Genomic DNA, 24,960 nt, shown 5'->3' with positions numbered 1-24,960 from the left:
TCTTCCGATGGCTTCAAACAGAACAAGCAAGCGTTTGATTTAAAGGGTTTGACATCGTCGGTAAGAATTTATTCATGTGAAGATCGTTCTAATGATCTAACCTCATCTTCCGTAGCCCATGAGATTTCGTCAAACAAGCCATCATACAGTGGGGGCAGGAGTTGTGGAGGAAGGTTCACCACTCTTTGAGAGACTAACAAACCGACATTTTGTGACCTGTCCTCCAAGGACAGTTTCAGTTCGGACATTATATTCTTCTCCGAACAGACTTTAAGAAGATAGTCCTTTAGTTCGGTCATGCACTTATTATCCTGTCAAAACAGATGTTATTAAGTCAAAGCTTAACAAGATCAATAAACACAAATTACCCGAGAATACACACGGACTGACATTCAAAACTCTTAACTCAACAAGCAGAACAACCAAACTACATAGCTCCACAAAGGTTATTATATGGAAAGCACATCACTAAGACAATCACCTTAAGCACGAGCAAACATGTTGATAAATCAAAGCTGGTTTCTTCGATTGTATTAATGGCAAAAAAAGAATGTTATAAACCACAAGTCACTTGCCTTATATCTAGCCAAGTTAAGAGCAGTGACAACAGCAAACAGCCCCTCATCCTCGTCATCTGCTACTTTGACCACTGTTCCAACCGTAGTCTGTTCTAATATTACATCAACAAAACCACTCAAATCCCACTCCTTATCATCGAGATAGTTTTGCAGGAGGATCTTAACTCCGTGAAAGTCTTCAGGTTTTGGGTCAAAAAACTCGAAATCCGCTTGAACAACCCCCTTCAAGGATCACACACAAAAGACAGATCCAAGAACACAAAGTGAGAATGAGACAAAAGACTAACGAGTAGCAAAATCAATTCTACCGAAGTAAACACTATTGTCTCATTAACAGCAGTAGCTAACCTCAAAATCTTCCTCATCTGATGATTCTGACAATCGTTCATTCTTCACATTTTTAGATGAATTTGGAAGCTCTTTATCTACAGAACAATGAAGAGACGGTGAATAACTGTATTGATGTCCATGAAACCATTTCAATGACAGAAAATTTGCGAGGAAGGTCGCTTACCAGGGAGCTTGGATTCGGAACTTTTACTAGCTTTAGGATGGGGCAATTTACGCCTAGCTGTTGAAGCTAATGCTAATGAACGCATAAATGGTGAAAATGGCAAAGGTGAATGCTTTAACAACCTCCTACGCCCTGTCGGCTTCCGGGTCATCTCCTCAATCTGCAGTTAATCTAAAGTTCAGAAAATTTGACCAAAACCTATTCAAAAGTACCTAAGCTTCCGTAACAAATCTCCAGTTCCATGAACTCAGTTCAAAGACAACTTGACAAAAAAAAAAACCATCACATTCTACTAGCACAATTGCTATAGGCAAACCATTGCAGCACGAAACCACAGATGGACCAGACAAAGAGACGAATCACCGGGACGAAATTGTTTACCTTTAGGGTTACAAATGGTGGAGCATGCTTGAGGAATTGTTACACAGATGAGCTTCAACACAACACAGAACTTGGGAATAGGTCGGATTCCGAACGGGTTCGAGCAACAACTGTAACGATGGAAAAAGTCACCGGTAACAGAACGAGTCAGGTAGATTCCGGTGACCGCCCAGCATCGGGAGAGAAAACGAAAGCGGGAGAAAACCGAGTTTCTTGGGGCTTGAATTGCCGGAGTATTTCCGGAATATTTCCCGGCGATGGAGTGGGTAAGTGTCCCGGTCGGAAGATCGGTGAGTTATGGAAACACACCGAGAGAGAGAGAGAGAGAGAGAGAGAGAGAGAGAGAGAGAGGACGGCGACCTATGAACGAGAAAGAAAACGGCTAGTGTTGTAATGAAGGGTTTCACTGTGATTTGACCCAATCGGTTAACAAAACATACACCATACCGTCCCGGTTATCGAATCTCCTAAACCGAGCGGTTCGATTTCATCCTCCCAAACCCGTTCGGCTATAAAACTCCAAAGACCCGAGCTCCGGTCCCTCCACATAGTCTCCAATGGAGCAGCCACCGCAAACTTCGATCTCGGCGTCTCAGACGACGGAGTCTCCGCCGCAGTCGGCGGAGACGATTTCTCAGCCGCCGCATCAGCAGCAGCAACCACCGTCCACTGTTGCGAGCTCATCCACCGCTCCTTCAATCCCTTCCTCCGCAGCTCCTCCGCCGTCTCCTTCGTTTCCGCCAAACCCTAATCCGACGCAATTCGCGAGACCGGTGACCTCTCCGTCTCGGCAACAGCAGCAACAGCTTCCTCAATCTCTGGCGCGGCCTCCTCAAACGGCGTATTCGAGACCATGGCAGCAGCACTCCACTTTCTCTCACTTTCCCACAACATCGTCGCCCTTGTTGTCGTCCTCGTCGTCCGCAGCCTCGTTGTCTTCGTCATTGGCGGGTTCTGCGCCGCAAAGAGGAGGGATGACGATTGGTGTGCCGGCGTCGTCCCTATCGAGTCCATCTCCTCGGTCTCCGTCTAAGCCTTCCGCTTTTCCCGGCTCTTTCGGGCAGCAGTTTGGTGGACTGGGTCGTGGAACAGTCGGCGTGTCTGAAGCAACCTCTAATTCAAATGTTCCTCAGGTGAAATTTGCTCCGTGTGCCACGTTTGAGATGGTTGTGTTTGCCATTGTCGAGTAGAATTGAGAAGACAAAAGAAAAAGGAAAACTTGAAGAATGAGTCGCAGCCTTTTATCTCGACTATTCACTTTTTGCTTGTTCTTATGGATTGGAATGTTTTGGTTTTGTCTATTAGGTGAGGTCAATGCAAGGATCGCAGGGAATTGGAATGATGGGAACGCTAGGTTCGGGTTCCCAAATGCGGCCAGGTGGAATGTCTGGTCCCCAACATCAACAGAGACCAGCTCAGTCGTCTCTAAGACCGGCTTCCTCCCCGAGTAGCCCATCTCCAGTTGCCCAAGTAAGCATCTTTGGGGTTTGTTTGCATATTGGTCTTTGTATGCTAAAAGAACGCGGAAATTTGGTGGCATTGTCTCTTTGGTTGTTATCATGACATGGGCATATTCTTGTTAGGATTGGGTTAAAACGTGAGAAATATTAACTGGACATCCGTGAGGATCAACCAGGAAGTCTTGGGTTTTCAATTCCGTTATGAACTGTGAAACTTGTATCACCGTTTCTGAGTGTTTGCTCGTTGCATTAGCTTAATGCTTTCTAAATTCTGAGATGTAAAGTTTCTCACTCGTCCACAGGCTAGATAAATAGTGCATTTCTTTTCATTTTCCCTTTTCTACAAATTAACCAGGCTTTGATAGCTAAAATAAGTTTTAACCGACCATTCATAAGAATGCATCAGAACGTAATAAATATAGCACTATTGTGCCGTTGGACATTTTTTACACGATTGCAAACTGTTACCATGATTCATGGTCTTGTCTATACCTAGTAATGGATGTGCTGTTTGTAGATTGTATTGAAATTTAATCTCAGATATCTCAACTCTATATGTTCGCCTCCTGCAGAATTTTCAAGGACATGGCCTTATGAGAGCTTCTCCTGTTGGTACTCCCGGTGTCCAATCTACTAGCACGTCCCAAAGCATGCAATCTCTTAACCAGCCTTGGTTATCATCTTCAACACAAGGGAAACCGCCTTTGCCACCCCCTTCATATAGGCCACAAGTTAACACTCCATCCATGCAGCAAAGATCACATATTCCTCAGCAGCAACAACAACAGCAGCAACAACATCCTTCAACACCAACAACTTCACAGCCTCAAGAACAGCTTCAGACTTTAAGATCCACTCAGCAGCCTTTATCTCGTCCGCATCAACTGACCAGGCCCCAGGAATCAGTGAGTCAGAAACCCACCTCTCTAGCAATAGTGGTCCATCCTGCTGTGACTCAACCTGGAACCCAAGGTAAAAAACTTTTGGCGGAGAATGAAGAGTCTGGGGACCGTATACTGGGAAAAAGAAGCATCCGTGAGCTAATTCAGCAGGTATTCATTCATGCTCCTGTCTCTCTTAATAGTCTCAGCTTTGAATAACTTGTGTCAAATCTTGGCCCTGGATTAGATTAGCTTTTGTATCTGTTCATTGAAGCTAGGTGGGAAGAGTAGTAGACCTTTTCTTTGAGTAGCTAAAAAAGAGCCCCAAAGGAAGTCAGTAAACGAAATAGGAGTAAAGGTTAATTATCATCGTAAAATTGGATCCTCTCTTCGAAGTATCGCTCAGTGATTGATTTTCTGATAAGGGTGGAGCATATGTTGAAAAATAAATGTGAATGAGCGGGCGTGGGTGGTGCGCCTTGTTGATAAAGAAGCTTATGGTTTGCCTTACTATGTTGGTCACCACGAATAGATTCAGCAATATATCATATCATAACTAGCCTAAGGAAGTTTTTGTTTTGGCATGCATGAATTGTTTTCCTATTTTGACACTATCTAGAGAATGCAATTTTTCATGGAGTGAGAGACAGTATACATTTGCTGTTTGATGCTTGCGTTCGCGAGCTCTGTGCAAGTCATATTTGATTCCATTTTTCCGCATCTGGGACATGTTTTGTTATCCACAGATCGATCCCTCAGAGAAGTTGGATCCAGAGGTAGAAGACATCCTTGCTGATATCGCTGAAGACTTTGTAGAGTCGGTGAGTAGCTCACAATGCCCATTTTGGTTTTGTCCAACAACTCCTCTGAATATTTTTGGTAGAATTCACTATAGCTATTATATGTTTTCCTATAGCAATTGTTTTCTAAATCAGACTCCTTGTGTTTTCTCGTTTTTTCCTCTCATCAGATCACGACATTTGGTTGTTCATTAGCCAAGCATCGGAAATCAGATACTTTAGAGGCTAAGGACATACTGCTACATGTTGGTTCGTGTTTTGTTAGACATTGTGTGCCCTTTAACTTCTCTTTTCCTTTTGCCAATTCAATAATTAGTTTCTTCTTTAAATTTTTCACTCCCTATTGTAGAAAGAAACTGGAATATCAGGCCCCCTGGTTTTTGCGGTGACGAGATCAAGACATTTCGAAAACCAGTAAGGATCATTCGATCGCGTGAGATTCTCTCTGGCAGAAGACAGACCCTAACTTGTTTTCTTCTTTTAATTTTGATAATGTTTTTGCAGCTAACAACCGATATTCACAAAGAGCGTCTTGCAGCTGTAAGTTCTTGAAATACTCTCTTTTCAGATACAGACAACCCATAGGCTTGGCCTTTAGAATATGAAACCGAGAGAGGGAGATTGTTGTATTTTGTAGAGCCGCTTCTTGTTTTTGGAACTCTCGGGCTATGCCCATCATCGTGTTCTTGACCTCGTTCTTGCCCTCTCGGGTGTGAAAGGTAAAGAAGTCGATGATCGCAACGGAAGTAGCAAATGCTAGGAACCCGATCATCGGTCAGGGGGCAGTGAATGCAAAAGGCGGTCAAGCAAAGGCACCTGCAAACCCGTTGGCTTCTCCAGCTTTCAACCACTGATGATATCATCCATTTCGACCCGGAGAAAGTGCTTCTTGGTGAGCTTCTTGTAAAGCTGATGAATCGGTGAAGAAGATTGAAGAAACAATTTTTGCAGCTGAGATTCGGTGTAGTATTCGATGTTTTGAGTAAACATACAACATATGTTCTTCTACAATATGGCCATGACAAAATCTTGTACTGTAAATCTCTCATGTCTAAATTTTCGGTATTAATTGTTTTTTGTTTGTTTGTTAACAATGTATCTTTAAATCATGTTCGAACAAGACATGGATCTGAATTAGGGTTTAGAAGATGATCCCGAAAAGGGTTTCGGAAAAGGAAGAATCTTGAGGAGATTTTTCCGATATGCAAAAAAACTTATCATCATATTCATGACTCTGAATGATATTAGAGTATGCAACAAAAAAATATATAGCAAAATATTAATTAATTTATTAGTGAAACACGTACAAAATTTGAATTATTTTTGTATGAATTATTACTGCTGTGCATGTTTTGGTAAGACATTAATTTAATTGACTGTAGTTTTGTCGATCATTTACTTCATTTTGCTACTTCTTTTCAATTTTTCCCCATTCTAAACTTAGAAAAAAAAAAGTGTGACAACGAGTCAATTCGTCACGAGTCGAACTTATCGTGAATCAGTTCGGCAAGTCTACGGACAGGCTCCCGAATTAGAAAAAAAAATATTTTTTTAATAATTTTAAAAAATATTTACCAATTTTAAATATTTTAAATATATTAATTATTATTTTTAATTATTATTTTGGTACGAATAAAAACGAGCTTAACCACACTAAATTGTTCGAACAATAGTTGTTTTTTTTTATGTATATATTTATAAATTATGTATTTCTCTCTCTCTCTTTTTCTTTTGGTTGTCTTTTTTGGTAAAGTTGAAGACTTTGAGGACTAGCAGTAGCGAGATAAATACAAATTAGGTGTTAATTTCCTTTATTTTTAATGAAAACCATTAAACATGTTTTATTTTTTATTTTTTTTCTCGGGCAAAAATCAATGTACTTGGTGTACAATAGTATTATGTAATTCAATCATTAAACAAAATAGATAGTGGCAAGACGACCCGAGTAAGCCAAATAAAGATGGTCATTGCATCATTTTGGAATGTTTTTTGAGTTTATTGTATCATCTTCATTTTTTTAACCGTTTATTTTGGGACAAAGACACAAACTAATTTAAAACTAATCAAATGATTTAAAATATATGTTCTATTCCGAAATTTGATATTCGAATTCAAGACAAAATAAACGTTTTGCATTCCCATATAACCCAAATTTAGGTTTGTTGTATCGTTTCATATGAATTACCATTTTTGCTCTCTACCTCTTAAAGAAAAACAAGAATTGAATAGTGTTAAAAAATTTTGATTATGTATTATCTTTCAAAAGTTAAATTACCAGAATCTAAAATAACTCCAAATGTACAAATACCGATATCACTGAAGCAAGGTCCGATTAAATATCATATAGTAATGATATTTATAAAAATACAAATAAATGGATGTAGTGGAAGCTGCAATGGGGTCCCACCAAGAAATATAAAATATTAGAAAAAGTTCAAATACCATTTTGTTTTTATAAAAGAAATGGTGGTTTTGAAATCAGCTGTGTTATGGCCTATGCGTCACTCGTAGGGGTGGGCAAAATTATACGAATTTTGAGTATCCTTCTAGATTTGAGTATCATTTTATTCTATATAACGATATAGAGATCGAATTTTAAAATATATAAAATTCAAAATTTAGTATATCTATCAATTATCTAGTTGATTTTGTATTTATCTATGCAAAAGCTATCATGTAGTTATTTTAAATATAAATATTTTCAAGATTTTATAAATTATTCATATATAATTTGTGAATTTATAATTTTTTTTATTAAAATATAATTAAAATCCGTTGGATTCGGATATTTATATATACTTGAAAATTATCTTGTAAGTCATGTAATTTAAATACCCGAAAATTTGAGTTTATGTTCGAGTTCTATAATGTATAACGGGTTGAGTTTATATTCATGCCCTAAAAAACCCGAATGCCAACTCGTACCAACCCCTAATCCCTTGTTTTAATTATATATAATCAAATTTTAAACACGATAAAAACTTCAAATTGTACAAATACAAGAAAAATATAATAAATTAAATTATCCATTTGAATAACCTAAAATTAATTTTTTATATTTATAATAAAATGGAAGAACGTGTTCGGATTTAAGTTTACTCCCGACAAAATGGTAATATATATATATATATATATATATATATATATATATATGTTGCATTCATAAAAATTATAACATAAAGTTAGAGTTTAATTTCGAAAATTCTATAAGTTTAATCATTTTGATGCGTAACTTAACTAGTGTCTCTCTCCATTTCTACTTTTCGATTTTATGTTTATATATCTTCGATAATGTTTTTTTTTTTTTTTTGGCAAATGGTTTTCTATTATAAAAATATACACTATAGTTTTCGATCATTTTACTGAATAAAATCAATTTATATCGGTCGATGCCTTGCATCAATGATCAAGTTAGGGTTTGGTCAAGAAAGATTTCAAATGCGGTGCCAAATCTCAACACAAAGTCAGATTCGAATATATGTGGGTATCTAATTTTCGGTTCGAATATTCAAATTTCGAAATATCTAAATCTAATGATATTGAGGTCGGGGTATCATATTTGGATATATGGATATACGAGGGACACAAAATCGAAATCAAAATATTTTAATTCTATTAAATAGAACACCGTATTCATGATGGGAACTAATTAAAATTATTGGTGAGATATTAATCATCGGTAAGATTGAAATTCCAACTATTTGTAAAACATATCAGATTGGTTAGAAGTTGGAACCCTCACTTTCTAGATGATGATGTGTGTGTGTGTGTGAGTATTTCAAGAGAAAATTTATTTAGTTGATTTAAAACGTGTAAAAGGGTCATGAAAATATTAAAAAGTAATTTACTTATTGTTGTTAAAAATAAAATAAAAATGATTTATCCATTTCTTGGAATATTACGGTTTATTTTAATTTTTCAAATACGAATTACAAGGTTCTTGATATGAAAAATAGAAATTAATTTTTACAAAAAAAAAATAGAAATTAAAGAATTTAATTTTACGACAAAAAAAAATGGTTAGTGGATTTTGAAAACCCGGTCGAGCTTCTTCTCCATAAATAAGACGACGAAGCCTTTTCTCTCATAGCTGCAGCCGCCACTTGCCAGCCCCTTCCCTCAGGCAAACAATCTCTCTCCGACAAAGCGGCAATGGAGTCCCTCCGCCTCACGGCCTCCACAGCTCCGCCGCTTCCCCTCCGCCGGCAAATGCTTCATCATCGGCCGCAGCACACGGCTCTTCCAACTGGGTCGGGTCTCCTCCGTCGAAAGCCGGTCGCTGGACCCACCCGCTCCTCCCGATCTCCGGCCAATATCTCTCCGGTGGCCGTTTTATCCGGCGAGGAGACGTCTGTGGCTCCGCCGGCTTCTCTGCCGCCTCGTCCGAGGGTCTCGCCGAGTTCCCTGCAATACCCCGCCGGTTATCTCGGGGCGGTGCCGGAGCGCAATAGCGATGCCGGAAACGGAAGTATCGTTGACGCGATGGAGTATTTGACGAATATACTGTCGACGAAGGTCTACGACCTCGCGATTGAGTCACCAATGCAACTGGCGAAGAAACTGTCGGAGAGGTTAGGGGTCCGGCTCTTCCTCAAGAGAGAAGATTTGCAGCCGGTAGAGTTCCCTCCTTCGAATTTACGTTTGTATCTTTCAGGGAATGTTTTCGATTCTGATTCACTCCTTTTCAGCTTGATTGCGATGTTTATACATTTGTTGATTGAATATCTGGGCATCTGAGGGTCAAACTCAAAGTGATGGAAATGTGATTTCTTTTGGACCCTACCGTTTTCAAAATATGGGTTTTGGTTGATTAAGCTGAACCCAGAATCTGAGACCTTAGGTTGACCCAACCTCGATTGATGACATGCTGCTGCAACTTTGGATGATTGAGCAAAAGCCAAATCATTGTCGCTGTTGCTAAAAGTTTCATCTGGCCAGCCGAAGTTGGTGACTTGGGAGGAATTCATTACTGTTATCTGTAATGGATCGTGGTTCATTTGGGCTGCCAAATTTTCTATGCAAGAAGTTTTTTTTTTCTTGTGTTGGAACTAATCCATCGAGCCAAGTGTAGTGAACGCTCTAGATGGGAAAATCCTCGATGTTGTTGTTTTATGTCTGATACTGAATGGGTAACTAGTGGCTATGGTTACTTGATTTTTCAGGTTTTCTCCTTCAAGCTTCGTGGAGCTTTCAATATGATGGTGAAACTTCCAGAGGAGCAATTGAAAAAAGGGGTCATCTGCTCTTCAGCCGGAAACCACGCCCAAGGAGTTGCTTTGTCCGCCAGTAAACTCGGGTGCAATGCCGTGATTGTTATGCCTGTCACAACCCCGGAAATCAAGGTACATCAATAGTTCAGACCTACTGCATTAGGCTCATACTTTTGTGGACATTCATTTATCTTGTAGTTGGGTTATTAGACTATACCTTCTTTCATTTTTAATGCAAGTTTTTTTTTTCTTTTTTTTGTGGTGAGAAACAGTGGCAATCTGTAAAAAAATTGGGTGCTACAGTTGTTCTTGTTGGTGATTCATATGATGAGGCGCAAGCATATGCTAAGAAACGAGCTGAAGAGGAGGGTCTAACGTTTGTACCTCCCTTTGATCACCCAGATGTTATCTCTGGACAAGGAACTGTCGGGATGGAAATCATGCGCCAAGCTAAGGGTCCTTTGCATGCAATATTTGTGCCTGTTGGAGGTGGTGGCCTGATTGCGGGTATTGCTGCTTACGTGAAGAGGGTGGCTCCTGAGGTATGTGGTGTTCTCTAGTTGCAGACTGTAGTGAATCTAGTGATTGCTCCCATACCCATAATGAATATTCACTCATGTTATTCTTGATTGCATATTCTGATTCCAACGCAGAACATTTTCTCTGTTTTCTATTAGTATCTGCTACCGTTTTAATCAAATTGCTTCTCTTTATATCGTATGTGTTGAACTACCTGTTCAAAGCTTGCTTTCCTTTCTGCCAAGTTCTGTACTATCTTGCGTTCTAATAGCGGGTTCTTACTTTACAGGTCAAGATCATTGGTGTAGAACCAGCTGATGCAAATGCATTGGCTTTGTCGCTGCATCATGGAGAGAGGGTGATACTGAACAATGTCGGGGGTTTTGCAGATGGTGTAGCAGTTAAGGAGGTTGGTGAAGAGACTTTCCGGTTGTGCAGAAAGCTGGTTGACGGTGTTGTTCTTGTCAGTCGTGATGCTATCTGTGCTTCGATAAAGGTAAGTTATATCTATATTGTGATTTTCACTGATGTATTTGGACATGGGAAAAGAATTCATAAATCGATGTAAATAATCCTTATGCTTTTTTTTTTTTCTACAGGACATGTTTGAGGAGAAACGGAGCATTTTAGAACCAGCAGGCGCTCTTGCACTTGCTGGAGCTGAAGCTTATTGTAAATATTATGGCCTCAAGGACGTCAATGTCGTGGCCATAACCAGTGGAGCAAACATGAACTTTGACAAGTTAAGGATAGTAACAGAACTGGCAAATGTCGGTAGGCAACAAGAGGCGGTTCTTGCTACTGTCATGCCTGAAAAACCCGGAAGCTTCAAACAATTTTGCAAACTGGTATTCTGTTGTAGAGATTGTAACTGATCCTGTTAGAAAGTGCTTTAGGGTTCATCTTATTTTAAGAAAGAAATTGATGGATGCAGGTAGGACCAATGAATATTACAGAGTTCAAGTATAGATGTAGCTCAGAAAAGGAGTCTGTTGTTCTATACAGGTGGCCTTCCCTTTGAAAAGTTTTTGTTTGCTTTTTTTTTTGCTTTTCTTTTGAACTATCGTTTCATCGGTTTCTTTGCTCTCAGTGTCGGTGTTCACACAGCTGCAGAGCTCAAAGCAATGCAGAGTAGAATGGAGTCTTCTCAACTCAGAACTCACAATCTCACATCAAGTGACTTGGTGAAAGATCATCTGCGTTACTTGGTATGATCCTTAGCCGAATCTCTCTGCCATTTTCTCATTGATATCTTCATCACTTGGATCCAAACTCAGTGGAAAGTGAATCACATGGAGCAAAAGTGGATAGAATCTATCTAATTATGAAGTTTGTTATGTTCCAATCACTTGATACCAACTTGAGAATTGCCTTCTTGCTCCTTGGTGGGTTTGTGCTAAAGCTAATCTGATCATTGATCATATCAGATGGGCGGAAGATCAACTGTTCAAGACGAGCTTCTTTGCCGCTTCACCTTCCCCGAGAGACCTGGTGCTCTGATGATGTTCTTGGATTCCTTCAGCCCGCGTTGGAACATCAGTCTCTTCCATTACCGTGCACAGGTTTACTTGCTAATTTTCGCTTTCTTAGCCACTATAGGAGGGCCCTTGATAAAAAATCCGGCCTTTTGATCTTGGAATCTTCCTTCCCTTCCGAATAGGGTGAGACGGGGGCGAATGTGTTGGTCGGGATTCAAGTTCCGGAACATGAAATGGAGGAATTTGGCAAGAGGGCAGACACTCTTGGATATGAGTACGAGTTAGTAAGCAACAATGAAGATTTCAAGCTTCTGATGCAATGATTTCAAGCTTCTTCTGATTTGAATCACAAAGACCCATTACTACCTTGGAGGAACAGAAGAAGTGTTCTTGAGCTCTGTCTCTGTCTCTGTTTGTCTTGTGTCTGAGTATATGTTGTGTTGCTTTACGAGTCTGTGTGGGTCTTGTGTGCTTAAATAACTATGTAACCTTATTCCATATATAAATAAATAAGTAGACTTTCTACTTCTCGTTTAGAGTAATAATGCCCTTTTGTCTTGTGTAACAATAATGCAAAGGTCTTGGTATATCCTTATAAATGTGTTGACAAATATTTTGTATTATCATACTAATCATATTAATAATAACAGTAATAATACGAATTTCATAGTCGAGTTTTTATCATTGAAAAGATTGCTCTACATGATTTTACCTTATTTCATGTCTAATTTTACTTCCATTCTTTTAAAAATGATTTTTTTTTTTTAACTTTTATCTCGGTTTTGTGAACGAAATTATTAGAAAGTTTCGGTTTTGTTTGAATCTTTTTGATCGAATAAATAATATAGGATATATTCGTAATTTTCTAATAATATAGGGACCTCCTTGAATGTTGTCTCTCCTGTCGAAATGGAACAAGACGAGCCCCAATGGCTTATCCGTAGCGATTTAGCGCCCTTTCCTTCATGTCCACCGTCATACGCCCTCACCTCCTTCGCCTCCCGCCGACGACAATTTCTCCGCCGCAACTGTCACCGTCTCCGTCTCTCTCTACTCTTTCTCTCTCTGGAAAACCCCAACGCTTCTTCCCCGTCTTCTCTCTTCCCACGTCTCTCTCTCTTTCGCCAGTTGCCCTCCGTCACTCTCATTCTTCTTCTTCTTCGTCTTTGTTTGAGAGGTCGAATCCGGAGGACGTAGAATCTCTGATTGATGGGCTTTTCTATCTGCTTCGCCTGTCCGTACAGTACCATGACCCCGAGCTCGCGAAAGCCGTGCACGGTTCGTTTCTCAAGCTCCAGGAAGAAAATACGCGACTGGGCAATGCCCTAATCTCCGCGTATCTCAAGCTGGGTTTCCTTCGAGATGCGTTTCTCGTCTTCACATCGTTATCTTCACCGAGTGTGGTGTCTTACACATCTCTCATCTCGGGTTTCGCAAGATTGAATCGGGAAATCGAGGCTTTTAAGCTCTTCTTCGGGATGAGACGTGAAGGTGTCCAACCCAACGAGTATACCTTCGTCGCGATTTTGACTACTTGCGTGAGAATTTCGCGGTTTTCACTCGGTTTGCAAATACATGGTCTGATAGTCAAGTCAGGGTATTTCCATTCTGTGTATGTTGGGAATGCGCTGATGGACATGTACAGTAAGCTTTCTGGGTTTTTAAGTGATGTGCTTCGCTTGTTCGATGAAATGCCTCACAGAGATATGGTTTCATGGAATACGGTGATTTCAAGTTTGGTGAGAGAGGGACTGTATGAGGAAGCTTTTGATTTATTCTACGCTATGGATCCAAAAGAAGCGATTTTGGTTGATTCATTTACGGTTTCGACGCTTCTTACTGCCTCCACTGATACTGGTGAGTCCAGGAGAGGCAAAGAACTTCATGGTCGTGCTGTGAGAATCGGGCTGAAGGAGGATTTGAGTGTGAACAATGCCCTTATAGGGTTTTACACGAAATGCGGGGATATAAAAAAGGTGGAGAATTTGTTTCAGATGATGCCGGTGAGAGACGTGGTTACTTGGACTGAGATGATCACAGCTTACATGGCATTTGGCATTGTGGATATGGCTCTCGAGATGTTCGAGAGCATGCCTGAGAGGAATGGTGTTTCCTACAACGCCCTCTTGGCCGGGTTCTGTAGAAATGGAGATGGTTTGAAGGCTCTGAAGTTATTCGTCGAAATGGTGCAAGGTGGTTTGGGAATGACAGATTTCGGTTTGACCAGCGCTGTGGATGCTTGTGGGTTAGTGACAGAAAAGAAAACAAGCGAGCAGGTTCATGGGTTTTGTATAAAATCTGGTTTTGCTTCAAACCCTTTTATCAACACAGCTTTGCTTGATATGTGCACAAGGTGCGGAAGAATGGCGGATGCTGAGAAGATGTTTAGCCAATGGCCCTCTGATCTCGATAGCTTGAAGGTAACCACGTCGATGCTTTGTGGGTATGCTCGGAATGGCTTACCTGAAAAGGCTTTATCATTTTTCCTTCACACTATGTGTAATGAAGAGCTGGTTCTGGATGAAGTTTCATTGACTTCAATTCTTGCTGTCTGTGGGACATTAGGTTTTCTGGAAATGGGTTGCCAAATCCATTGTTACGCGCTGAAAACCGGGCATACATCTGATATAGTGTTGGGAAATTCTTTGATTGGTATGTACTCAAAGTGCTACAACTCCGACGATGCCATCAGGGTCTTTAATGGTATTCCAAGACACAATGTTGTTTCATGGAACAGTTTAATCTCGGCCTATGTCCTTCAAAGAGATGGTGACAAGGGGCTGGATTCATGGTCAAGAATGAAAAGGGAAGGTGTTAAGCCCGACACTGTCACCCTCGTTCTCGTTATTTCTGCGTATCGGTATACGGAATCAAATTTGGTCAGTAGCTGCCGTGATCTATTCCTCTCCATGAAAACCACTTACAGCATTGAACCGACTTCTGAACACTACACTGCATTCGTCGGCGTTCTGGGTCATTGGGGTTTTCTTGAAGAAGCTGAAGAAACAATAAAATCGATGCCTTTCGAGCCCGAGGTTTCTGTCCTGAAAGCTCTGCTCGATAGCTGCAGAGTCCATTCGAACACAAGCATCGCAAAACGTGTGGCAAACCTTATGCTATCCATGGAACCACATGATCCATCAGGCTACATCCTGAAATCAAACATCTACTCAGCTTCTGGCCTCTGGCATCAAGCCGAGATGGTCAGAGAGAAAATGCGCGAGAAGGGCTTCCGGAAACATCCATCCAGAAGCTGGATAATCCATCAGAACAAGGTGCATTCCTTTTACGCTCGTGACAAATCCCATCCGCAGGAGAAAGACATATACAGAGGTTTGGAGATACTGATAATGGAATGTCTGAAAGCCGGGTACGAACCAGACACAGGGTTCGTTCTCCATGAGGTGGAAGAGCACCAGAAGAAGAGCTTCTTGTTCTACCACAGCGCAAAAATGGCGGCTACTTACGGGATCCTAACGAGCAGCCGAGGAAAACCTGTTCGGGTAGTGAAGAACGTGATGCTGTGTGGGGATTGTCACGAGTTCTTGAAATACGTCTCGGTTGTAACGAAGAGAGAGATAGTTGTGAGGGACTCTTCAGGGTTTCATCATTTAGTGAGTGGCAAGTGTTCGTGTAGAGATCTCTGGTGACCTAAAAGAGAAGTGATCTCTGAGAGGTTCTGTAAGAAATTTGTCATTGTAAGTAAAAATGTGCGTTTGCGTTTGAGTTTGAGTTTTGAGTTCGAGGGGTAAAAGGGGAATAAGATGAAGGAGATGGTGATAGAATTTGGTTTATGAAAATGTGATTGAATGAATTTATGATGAGGATTACATCTCATATATATACCTTGTATAAAAAACATAATGACATAAAACATGGAAGAAAACATGGAGTAAAACATGGAGGAGACATGGAGGAAGGGAATTAAGTATAATTAGTTGTATAATTTTAGAAAAGTAATTGTAATAGATAATAATAATATATCAATATACTAACATGCCCCGCAAGATCGGTGTCGGATAGAAGACCGATCTTGGACCGAAGAAGCTCAAATGTTGGCGTGGGAGAGACGCAGAGTTTCTGAGCTTGAACGAGACCCCGAATGTAATGGTAATCAATGGCAACATGTTTCATCCGAGAATGAAAAATAGGATTCGCCGATAGATATGTAGCACCAACATTATCGCAGTAAATAACCGGCATATGAGAGAATGTGACACCGAGCTCATAGAGGAGAGACATAAGCCATTGTACCTCGGACGTCGTCGACGAAACTGATTTGTACTCGGCCTCAGTGGAAGATTTTGCAGCAAAGCGTTGTTTCTTGAACGACCATGACACAGGAGTGCGTCCGAGATAGACAATATGAACTCCCGTCGAAGAGAAATCATCATGATCACCTCCCCAATCGGCATCCGAAAATGCATGTAGTGAGAGAGGAGAGGAACGTGAGATGAAAACTCCGAGGGATCGAGTACCATTCAGATATCGAAGAATACGTTTGAGGCTTGCAAATGATCCGAGCACGGGCGATGCATGTATTGAGATAGTTTGTTGACGGCAAATGCAATGTCGGGCCGAGTGAATAGAAGATATTGTAAGCTACCCAAAATCTGACGGTACTCGGTAGGATCGGTGAGAGGAGAGCCAGAGTTGAGTCGGAGGCTTAAGGTAGATGGGAGCGGGGTTAGTACAGCCTCGGCATCTGCCATAAAATGTCGTGCAAGAACGTCAGAAATGTACCGTCGTTGAGTGAGGAGAACACCGGTTGATGTGCGCGGTTGACTTCGACACCAAAAAAGTAGGATAATGAGCCGAGATCTTTGATAGAGAACCGACGAGCGAGTACATCAATGAAGCTCTGCACATCCTTCGAGTGGCTACCCGTGATAATGATATCATCAACGTACACAAGAACATAGACAATAACAATATCACGGGTAAGAATGAACAATGAGGTATCAGAGAGGGAGTTAACAAACTCACACTCAAGGAGAAATCGACCAAGTTCATTGTACCACGCTCGGAGAGCTTGCTTGAGGCCGTAAAGAGCTTTATGGAGTTTGCATACAAAGGATGGTTGATCTTTGTCGATGAAGCCCGACAGTTGAGTCATGTATACAGCATCGCCAAGAGTGCCTTGAAGAAATGCATTATTAACATCAAGTTGGCGAAGAACCCAACATTTGGAAACCGCAATGCTCAAGACAACACAGATTGTGGTGTGTTTGATGACAGGACTGAATATGTCTGTGTAATCAATCTCAGGCCGTTGGCAAAACCCCTTGGCCACAAGACGAGCTTTGTACCTGTCAATAGAGCCATCAGAGTGTCGCTTAGTACGGAAAACCCACTTGTAACCAACCACGTTATAAGACGGTCGAGACGAAACAAGAGTCCAAGTGCCATTGCGAAGCAAGACATTGAACTCCTCGGCCATAGCATCACGCCACCTTAGATCCTTAAGAGCTTGCGAAACACACGTAGGTTCCACGTCATGGTTTGGGTGAAGGGCGGAGGTAAGACTAAGCTTGGGTTGAAGTTTAAAGACGTTGTTTTTGGAGCGAGTAACCATTGGGTGAGTGTTTTGTGGAGGAACAAGAGGTGGTGGTGGGTCGGTGAGTATATGAACGGGTGAGTCAGTGAGCAAAGTTTGGGGTGGTGGTTCGGTAAGCATGCGATCGGGAGTGCCATGAGGCATCAAGTGCGGAGAAGGTTGTGGTGGTAGCAGAGGCGACAAAGAGCAGATGAGAGGCATTGAGGAGTTCCTTGCGGGTGACGGAACAACACGGGAGACAAGCTCAGGCGATGACAGTGTGTAAGAGTGATCAGACCTACATGGAACAAGGGAAGACCGAGAGACAGACGGGAATGGAGAAGAGTCAACCCGAGAGTGAGAGGTTGAAAGAAGCCTAGAGTAAAGAAATTCCTACTCAACAAACTCAACATGACGAGAGACATATAAACGAGAAGTGGCAACTAGGGGTGGGCACGGGCGGGTATCCGGACTTTTCAGGATGTCTTTATCTCGATCTTAGTCTCGTCGGGTTTTTGTTTGGAATGTCTCGATCTCTATCTCGCGACGCCCGGGTACCCGAATCTCGGATACCCGAGACACGAGTTCGGGTACCCGCGAGACCCGAACCCTAACTCGTGCAAAATTAAAAAAAAAATCTGAACAAATTTACAAAATTAATACACCAATAACATAAAATTCAACATCTAAATATATCCAAAATACCTCATAATAATTATAAGTTGAATAAAATCCAAAATACATCATGATTCATAAGTTCAACAACATAAAAAAAAAACATAAATTTCACAAGTTCCACACCGTCCAAAACATATCCAAAATCCATCATGATTCTTGAACACATATGAAGAACATACCTACACAAACACAAAAAATACATATGTAAGTTAGAATGAAAAAACATGTTAGAACCAAAAATCAATAACAAAAAATATTGAAACACCTCACCAACATCGTCGAATATAGAGGAACAGAGAGGAAGAACATTTACCTCGAGGACAGCAGGGCAGAGAACAAATCGAGGCAGAGTATATGGCAGAGACTGAGAGCTCAGCCGAGAGAGAGAGAGACCGAGACCGAGTGCAAGGCAGATGCCGAACTGAGAGAGAGAGAACGCCGCTACAGTCATCAGAGACTAGAGAGAGAGGGCTAAAAAAAAGACCGAGAGCACGGCGGAGAGAGAGAGGCTCGCGACGAGGGAGAAGATAGAAGCGTATAAGGCGAGGGAGAAGCTCTTACCGAGAGAGAGACGGAGGCGGATGAACCCGAGACCGAGAGCACGCGAACTGTCGACACCGAGAGCACGCCGAGAGAGAGGCTCGCGACGGCGAGAGTCGAGAGGAGAGAGACCGAGCGTGAGAGAGACCGAGCGGCGACTGCGAGCGTGAGAGTCTGAGTGAGAGAGATGAGAGAAGAGTAATTAGGGTTAGGGTTGTTTAGGAATAGGTAGTTTTGTAAATATGTTAAACATAAGGGGTATTTTTGTAATTTTTTATATTTTCGGGTACCCGTGAGATAACCCGTGTAGAAATATCAAAACCCGAACCCGAAACCCGAAACTCGGGTTTCATGAGATAAAAACCCGGCTTGTATCTCGTTATCTCATAAAACCATATAAACCGGGTACCCGCGAGATAGGGTACCCGGAAACCCGCGGGTCTCGGGTAAAAATGCCCACCCCTAGTGGCAACATGCAAACAAAGGAAAGCACTTTGGGTGAGAGAGTAACCCACAAAAACACAATGGGCTGATCGAGGTTGTAGTTTATGACTAGAATAAGGACGAAGCCACGGGTAGCAAAGACAACCAAAGGTACGCAGTTTAATATAGTTTGGAGATGACTGAAAGAGAACCTCGAAAGGGGAACGACCGTGAAGGACCGAAGTGGGGAGATGATTGATCAAATAGACTGCCGTCGGAAAAGCAAAGTTCCAAAGGTCCAAAGGGATGAAGGCCCGAGATAAAAATGTAAGTCCGGTTTTAACAACATGACGATGTTTACGTTCTGAAATACTATTATGCTCTCGGGTGTGTGGGGAGGAGAAGTAAGATGCGAAATATCATGACACGAAAGAAAGTCTCTAAGGGCAATATATTCCTCACCATTATCCGAATAAAGAGTGACAATTTTGGTTTGAAAGCAATTTTCAACAAGAGATTTGAACTTTGAAAAAATAGTCGAAACATGAGATTTGTGATGCATAGGGTAGAACCATGTATATCGCGTAAAATGATCAACAAAAATAACGTAATACTTGAAACCATCAAAAGAGGTGATGGGGGAAGTCCATACGTCCGAGTACAAAAGTTCAGGACGTCGAGATGAGGTAAGCGTGGAAGTAGAAAAAGGATGTTTATGACTTTTAATAATAAGACAAGAATCACAAGACAATGGATGACTCGACACAGATGACAACGGAAGAGAAAAACGTGAAATAATAGAGTTTAAAACGTCTTGAGATGGATGGCCTAATCTAGAGTGACATTCGGAGAGGGAGGTCTTGACACTCGAAAGAGCAAGAGCCGAGGGTTTACTGGAGGACACAGAGGAGGAATGGATAGTCGGCCATTCATACACATCGCCATTAAGGGGCCCGGTTAGTAGCGGTGCCCCCGTGTTGAGATCTTTCACCTGAAAGAAACGAGAAAAAAATTCCACTGAAACATTGTTAGAATAACAAAGCTGATGAATGAAGATGAGGTTCTTATGCATGGTAGGAACACAAAGGACATTTTGAAGATTAAGATGACGAGAGTTAGAGGGAAGAGACGAGGAACCAGTGTGTGCTATGGCAAGCCCAGAGCCATTGCCAATGATGACTTCATCTCCGCCTTGGTAGGGTGAATGGAGAGATAAATTAGTAAGGTCAATAGTGACATGGTGTGAGGCTCCCGAGTCGAGCAACCAAGATAATGGTTGAGAGGGAGAGACAGTTGCGGTCTGAGCCAATGGTTTCCAAGGACCAGTTGTATGAGGTGGACTGGAGTCGGCAGGAGAGCGGGCAACCGAAGGAGGAAGCATGCGGCATGTTCGGGCACTATGCCCTTCAACACCGCAGAGTTGGCATTTTCTGAGGTATCCTCGAGATTGTGTACGTCATGGTTGAGATCGGGATTAAGTTGAACGAGGACCCTGAGCAAGAGAAGGTCGGGTCGAAGGCTGGGGACCAAAACCAGTAGGAGTGCGCCAATGAGATCGAGAGGTATGTTGTGCCGCATAAGCCGAAATAGGAGAATCTGAGAGATGCATGACAGCAAAGTCGACATCAAGACTCAACAGTTTCTCATGTGACTCGACAAATGAGATCGGAGTGTCTCGAGCATGTACGACGTCGTTGATAGACTTGTACTCATCACCGAGGCCGGCGAGAATTAGATCAATGAGATCCTCATGATCCATAGGTTTGCCGAGAAGTGCAAGCTTGTCCGCTTTAATCTTGAAGAAGTTCATATATTCGTTGACGGTTTTGGTGCCTTTTGTATGACGCTGCATCTGGTCTTTGAGTTGTTTGATGTGGCCACGGCTAGATCGGCCATAAGTTTGGGTTAGAGTAGCCCATGCATCTGCGGCAGAGGTGGTCGACACTACGAGAGCTTGACATGGACTCGAGATCGAACCGAGAAGAGCCGAGAAAACAAGACGGTCGTGACGAAACCACGATTTATAGGTCGGGTTAGGAGATAGTACATTGTTGGTGATGATAGTGGTAACCGACACTTTGGCCGCATCGAGGAAGTCTTCGAGGTTGTATCCTTGGAGTAATGCACGAAGTTGAATGCTCCATGTCAAGTAGTTCAGGGCCGTGAGTTTCGAATCATTCGAAACATTGACGTTAATCAACGTCGAGCTCGGATTGTCGGAGTCAAAGACCGTGATCGTGTCGCTTGGGAGACCGGCAGAGCTAGAAGGAGAGTCGGAAGAGACTATAGTGTGAAGAGAAGATCGGCGACGTGAGTAATAACCGAAGGAGAAAAAAAAGTTTTGAAGGAGAAAAAAAATTGTCTTTCGACTTAAGCTATTGATATCATGATAGAATTTGATTTATGAAAATGTGATTGAATGAATTTATGATGAGGATTACATCTCATATATATATTGTATAAAAGACATAATGACATAAAACATGGAAGAAAACATGGAGAAGACATGGAGGAAAACATGGAAGAAATTAAGTATAATTAGATGCATAATTTTAGAAAAGTAATTGTAATAAATAATAATAATAATATATCATTATAGGGCAAAAAGGGCAAAAGGGGAAAAAGTTTGCATGAGAAGAGATGGAAGGGAGAGAACGACGCATGGCATGAGGAAGCAACCACTTGTTACCAAATGTAATGCTTCCTCTCACCTCTTTTCCCCTCGAAACCCCAAAAGCCTCTTTATTCCTCTCTCTCTATCTCATTCTTCTTCAGTTATATTCTTTTCTTCTGCGTCTTCTTCTTCAATTTCTGGAGAGAGAGAGAGAGAGATGGGAGATGAAGAAGAAGGGAGGTGGGGAAAGGGGTACTATGCATATGCATATTCGACTAAAGTAATGATCATAATAATGGTTCCTCTCCTCTTCATCTCTGGTCTGGTTTGTGTGTTTGGCCCTCAAAACACAACTACTTCTGTCTTAACCTCTCCCTCTATTCCCCCTTCCTCCTCTTTCTCTGTTCCTGTCGAATTTGTTCAGGTTTTACCCTTTTCCCCTCTTCCATTAATTTCTCCTTTGCATGCATGTCCCTTTGTTTATGTGTTGCATGTAATCATATATACGTATATACCTGTACATAGATATATGTAATGGGGATGAGATCATTGAACAGGAAGATGGTGAGAGGATGCAGTTGATGAACTCTACCATCAGCAATTCTTCAACGGTTGAAGATGGCGCCGAGTCGGTGTTGCCACCATTAACAGTAAAGAAAAGAATACTAAGCAACATGGAGAAGATTGAAGCGGAACTGCAAAGGGCTCGAGCCGCCATTAAAGGAGCTTCTTTCGAAGACGATATGGACGACCCCGACTACGTCCCCCTTGGTCCCATGTATTGGAATGCCAAGGTCTTCCATCGGTACGTTAACTCATCAATATCATCTATGAATACCGAATGATATATCATATAAGGAATTTAGCTTAAAGAATATATCGTCCAAATAATTTTATGAAGCTTAGCTTGATTAGTGCATGATTATCTTACTCTATATGTCCCGTATGGTGCAGGTATATCAATATTATTTTCTTTCTTTGTATATTTTCCATGTTTATTTTGAATTGAAACGCAATATAGGAGCTACTTGGAAATGGAGAAACAGTTCAAGATATTTGTGTACAAAGAAGGTGAACCACCTTTGTTCCATGACGGTCCATGCAAAAGTATATATTCCATGGAAGGAAACTTCATTTATCAGATGGAGACCGATACCCGTTTCCGCACCACCGATCCCGATAGAGCCCACGCCTTCTATTTGCCGCTCAGCGTCGTCAAGATGGTCCGATACGTCTATGAACGGGATTCCCACGATTTCAGCCCGATAAGGAAGACCGTTAGAGATTACATCGATCTCGTTGACGGGAAATACCCGTATTGGAACCGCAGCATCGGGGCCGACCATTTCATCCTCTCGTGCCACGATTGGGTAAATAAATCGCCATTTCCATTTCGCGTTTTGTTACAAACATTCCTCGGTGTAACAAAAGTGTCGAAATTTCGTTCTTTGGTTACAATGTATAGGGACCGGAGGCGAGCTTCTCTCATCCTCAACTAGGCGAAAACTCGATACGGGCACTCTGCAATGCCAACACGTCCGAGAGATTCAAACCGAGAAAAGACGTATCTATACCAGAAATCAACCTCAGAACCGGAACCTTAACCGGACTGGTCGGCGGCCCGTCTCCATCTCGCCGTCCGATCCTCGCCTTCTTCGCAGGTGGGGTTCACGGGCCGGTCAGACCGATCCTCCTGAAACATTGGGAGAACAGAGACGAAGACGTAAGAGTGCACAAGTACTTGCCAAAGGGTACTTCGTATTCGGACATGATGAGGAACAGCAAGTTCTGCATCTGTCCGAGCGGATACGAGGTGGCGAGTCCAAGAATCGTGGAGGCGCTGTACTCGGGGTGCGTTCCTGTCCTGATAAACGAAGGGTATGTTCCTCCGTTCAGCGACGTGTTGAACTGGAGATCGTTCTCAGTGGTCGTGCCGGTGGAGGAGATACCGAATCTGAAGAAGATTCTGATGGGGATCTCGCCCAGACAGTACATCAGAATGTACAGAAGGGTTCTGAAGGTTCAGAGACATTTCCAAGTGAATTCTCCGCCCAAGAGATTCGATGTCTTTCACATGATTCTTCATTCGATTTGGGTCCGGAGATTGAATGTCAGAATCCGAGAGATTTGATGTTTTGGGTTTTTCCTTGGAATAAAATTGATGTGTGTTTGTTGACATGTAGATCGTTGGCCTTTTGTGGTTTTGTTGCAATAAGAGGGTTTTACCGTAACTTCCGAGGTAAATTTGGTGGGAGATAAATCAATTTAACTATTAGGTTAGGTTACTAATTAAGTAAATGGGCTAAACAAAGATTTTACTCTGGGCGTGGCAGTTCTGTAATTTCATGATAATTGTAAGGGTTTTAGCGTAATTGATTTACGATAAATTTAACGCGGACGGTACAATCCAAATAACCGGCAGATCTATCTACGTCAATTAACCGGTATAAGCACCGGTTATTGTTGCATGGCTCTAATAACTAATGCGATTAAAGAATATTATGTCCACTTGGAATTAATGTCGAATCAAATTGAGTTATTTTTAATGGGTTTTAACGGTATTCGACCACCCTTTTTTTGGTATTGAGAATAAAATAAAATTATTTCGAAGCGGATAAAAGAGAGAGAGCTCCACTGTTTTCCCAAAACCAGCAACTGGGTTTTGCCGCTTCAACACAGAGACCTTTGATTTTTATAGAATATTTTAATTTATAAAGGGAAATTCAAAACCATGGGCAGTTTCGCAGTCGTTCTTCTCCTCTCGCAAAACCAGCTGCTCTGTTTCTCTGTATATTACTCTCTCCCTCTTCCTCCCTCTCTCCTCTTTCTATCTCCAATTCAGACGCGGCAAGGGAATAAATTCGTTGTTTTTAGGGCGGGAGTTCTTCGCATCGCAGGAACGAGGAGTTTCGATTTCGTTGTTGTTTTTCCTGGGAGTCGATTTCTGTTTCGGTTTGCTTGGTCGTTTCTCATAAAGCTTGGATCTTTCCTCGTTGATTCTGATGTCGAAATTGTGGGTAATGGGAAATGGGATTCCTTAGGATCTGGGTTTTTGGGTAATCGTATGAATTTGTTCGAATTTTCGATTTTTGTTTTTCTTTTTGGGATTTAGGGGTTGATGGAATCAAATGGTCTGTCGAGTGTGATGTTCTCTGGTTTCAGTCCGGGAATGTTAAGCTTGGAGATGCCACAAAACCCACAAAATCCACAGAACCCGATTCAATTCCAACATCCCCAGATGGTTTCTTACGCCGGAAACAATGGCGGCGGCGGCGATCAGCAACACCATAACCACCACCAGACGCAGCCGCCCATGAAAACGCCACAGGACCCTTACGCCTCCAAACC

At 41.8% G+C, this 24,960-nt stretch overlaps 6 protein-coding genes across 10 annotated transcripts in view; 5 read left to right on the top strand and 1 right to left on the bottom strand.

The window, feature by feature from the left end:
* LOC104816387 (protein BCCIP homolog) overlaps positions 1 to 1,842 on the bottom strand; it is a 2,904-nt gene extending 1,062 nt beyond the window's left edge. Inside the window, exons 1-5 of one of the 2 annotated variants that reach the window (XM_019202835.1) lie at positions 1,474 to 1,842; positions 1,093 to 1,263; positions 927 to 1,003; positions 576 to 800; positions 102 to 311 (exon numbers count right to left, since the gene is read on the bottom strand). In XM_019202835.1, the coding sequence (XP_019058380.1) occupies positions 102 to 311; positions 576 to 800; positions 927 to 1,003; positions 1,093 to 1,243 (663 nt within the window). In that variant the 5' untranslated portion in view covers positions 1,244 to 1,263; positions 1,474 to 1,842. The remainder of the gene's footprint in view (positions 1 to 101; positions 312 to 575; positions 801 to 926; positions 1,004 to 1,092; positions 1,264 to 1,473) is intronic. The other variant, XM_010545185.2, reaches the window with a different exon arrangement.
* Positions 1,843 to 1,992: 150 nt separating this feature from the next.
* Positions 1,993 to 5,734, top strand: LOC104816386 (transcription initiation factor TFIID subunit 12). Of its 2 annotated transcripts, none has more exons than XM_010545183.2 (8): positions 1,993 to 2,606; positions 2,779 to 2,943; positions 3,506 to 3,985; positions 4,561 to 4,635; positions 4,785 to 4,863; positions 4,964 to 5,028; positions 5,119 to 5,154; positions 5,334 to 5,734. In XM_010545183.2, exons 1-8 carry the CDS (start codon positions 2,031 to 2,033, stop codon positions 5,466 to 5,468), a joined length of 1,611 nt encoding a protein of 536 aa, XP_010543485.1. In that variant the 5' UTR covers positions 1,993 to 2,030; the 3' UTR covers positions 5,469 to 5,734. The 2 variants fall into 2 exon arrangements, with proteins under 2 accessions (XP_010543485.1, XP_010543486.1); XM_010545184.2 differs by having other exon boundaries at positions 5,252 to 5,472.
* A 2,955-nt stretch (positions 5,735 to 8,689) lies between these two features.
* LOC104816384 (threonine dehydratase biosynthetic, chloroplastic) lies at positions 8,690 to 12,351 on the top strand. Its single transcript, XM_010545182.2, has 9 exons — positions 8,690 to 9,228; positions 9,777 to 9,956; positions 10,097 to 10,366; positions 10,633 to 10,839; positions 10,943 to 11,191; positions 11,278 to 11,348; positions 11,434 to 11,551; positions 11,771 to 11,905; positions 12,004 to 12,351. Exons 1-9 carry the CDS (start codon positions 8,767 to 8,769, stop codon positions 12,142 to 12,144), a joined length of 1,833 nt encoding a protein of 610 aa, XP_010543484.1. The 5' UTR covers positions 8,690 to 8,766; the 3' UTR covers positions 12,145 to 12,351.
* A 394-nt stretch (positions 12,352 to 12,745) lies between these two features.
* On the top strand, positions 12,746 to 15,551 carry LOC104816383 (pentatricopeptide repeat-containing protein At5g03800). The gene has a single exon (XM_010545181.2). The coding sequence runs from the start codon at positions 12,787 to 12,789 to the stop codon at positions 15,469 to 15,471; it is 2,685 nt and encodes an 894-aa protein (XP_010543483.1). The 5' UTR covers positions 12,746 to 12,786; the 3' UTR covers positions 15,472 to 15,551.
* Positions 15,552 to 21,773: 6,222 nt separating this feature from the next.
* On the top strand, positions 21,774 to 23,843 carry LOC104816382 (probable glycosyltransferase At5g03795). The gene is made up of 4 exons (XM_010545180.2): positions 21,774 to 22,036; positions 22,170 to 22,417; positions 22,634 to 22,982; positions 23,078 to 23,843. The coding sequence occupies exons 1-4, from the start codon at positions 21,830 to 21,832 to the stop codon at positions 23,741 to 23,743; spliced, it is 1,470 nt and encodes a 489-aa protein (XP_010543482.1). The 5' UTR covers positions 21,774 to 21,829; the 3' UTR covers positions 23,744 to 23,843.
* A 460-nt stretch (positions 23,844 to 24,303) lies between these two features.
* LOC104816381 (trihelix transcription factor GTL1) overlaps positions 24,304 to 24,960 on the top strand; it is a 2,402-nt gene continuing 1,745 nt past the window's right edge. Inside the window, exon 1 of one of the 3 annotated variants that reach the window (XM_010545179.2) lies at positions 24,304 to 24,949. In XM_010545179.2, coding sequence (XP_010543481.1) covers positions 24,731 to 24,949 — 219 coding nt within the window. In that variant the 5' untranslated portion in view covers positions 24,304 to 24,730. The remainder of the gene's footprint in view (positions 24,950 to 24,960) is intronic. The other 2 variants (XM_010545177.1, XM_010545178.2) reach the window with 2 other exon arrangements.

The sequence above is a fragment of the Tarenaya hassleriana genome, unplaced genomic scaffold (genome assembly GCF_000463585.1).
Source record: "Tarenaya hassleriana unplaced genomic scaffold, ASM46358v1 Cleome25, whole genome shotgun sequence".
Lineage (NCBI taxonomy): Eukaryota > Viridiplantae > Streptophyta > Magnoliopsida > Brassicales > Cleomaceae > Tarenaya > Tarenaya hassleriana.
Note: the sequence above shows the minus strand (reverse complement) of the source record. Positions and strands in the feature narration are given on the sequence as shown.

What these genes read in the sequence shown, in the direction of transcription:
- LOC104816384 (XM_010545182.2), top strand. Translation starts at nt 8,767, where the DNA reads ATGGAGTCCCTCCGCCTCACGGCCTCCACAGCTCCGCCGCTTCCCCTC. An exon ending in GAGTCTGTTGTTCTATACAG is followed by an intron (nt 11,349 to 11,433) that starts GTGGCCTTCCCT and finishes CTTTGCTCTCAG; the next exon opens with TGTCGGTGTTCACACAGCTG. An exon ending in AAGATCATCTGCGTTACTTG is followed by an intron (nt 11,552 to 11,770) that starts GTATGATCCTTA and finishes TGATCATATCAG; the next exon opens with ATGGGCGGAAGATCAACTGT.
- LOC104816383 (XM_010545181.2), top strand. Translation starts at nt 12,787, where the DNA reads ATGTCCACCGTCATACGCCCTCACCTCCTTCGCCTCCCGCCGACGACA.
- LOC104816382 (XM_010545180.2), top strand. Translation starts at nt 21,830, where the DNA reads ATGGGAGATGAAGAAGAAGGGAGGTGGGGAAAGGGGTACTATGCATAT. An exon ending in TTCCTGTCGAATTTGTTCAG is followed by an intron (nt 22,037 to 22,169) that starts GTTTTACCCTTT and finishes ATCATTGAACAG; the next exon opens with GAAGATGGTGAGAGGATGCA. An exon ending in AATGCCAAGGTCTTCCATCG is followed by an intron (nt 22,418 to 22,633) that starts GTACGTTAACTC and finishes AACGCAATATAG; the next exon opens with GAGCTACTTGGAAATGGAGA.
- LOC104816386 (XM_010545183.2), top strand. Translation starts at nt 2,031, where the DNA reads ATGGAGCAGCCACCGCAAACTTCGATCTCGGCGTCTCAGACGACGGAG. An exon ending in CTAATTCAAATGTTCCTCAG is followed by an intron (nt 2,607 to 2,778) that starts GTGAAATTTGCT and finishes TTTGTCTATTAG; the next exon opens with GTGAGGTCAATGCAAGGATC. An exon ending in TCCGTGAGCTAATTCAGCAG is followed by an intron (nt 3,986 to 4,560) that starts GTATTCATTCAT and finishes TGTTATCCACAG; the next exon opens with ATCGATCCCTCAGAGAAGTT.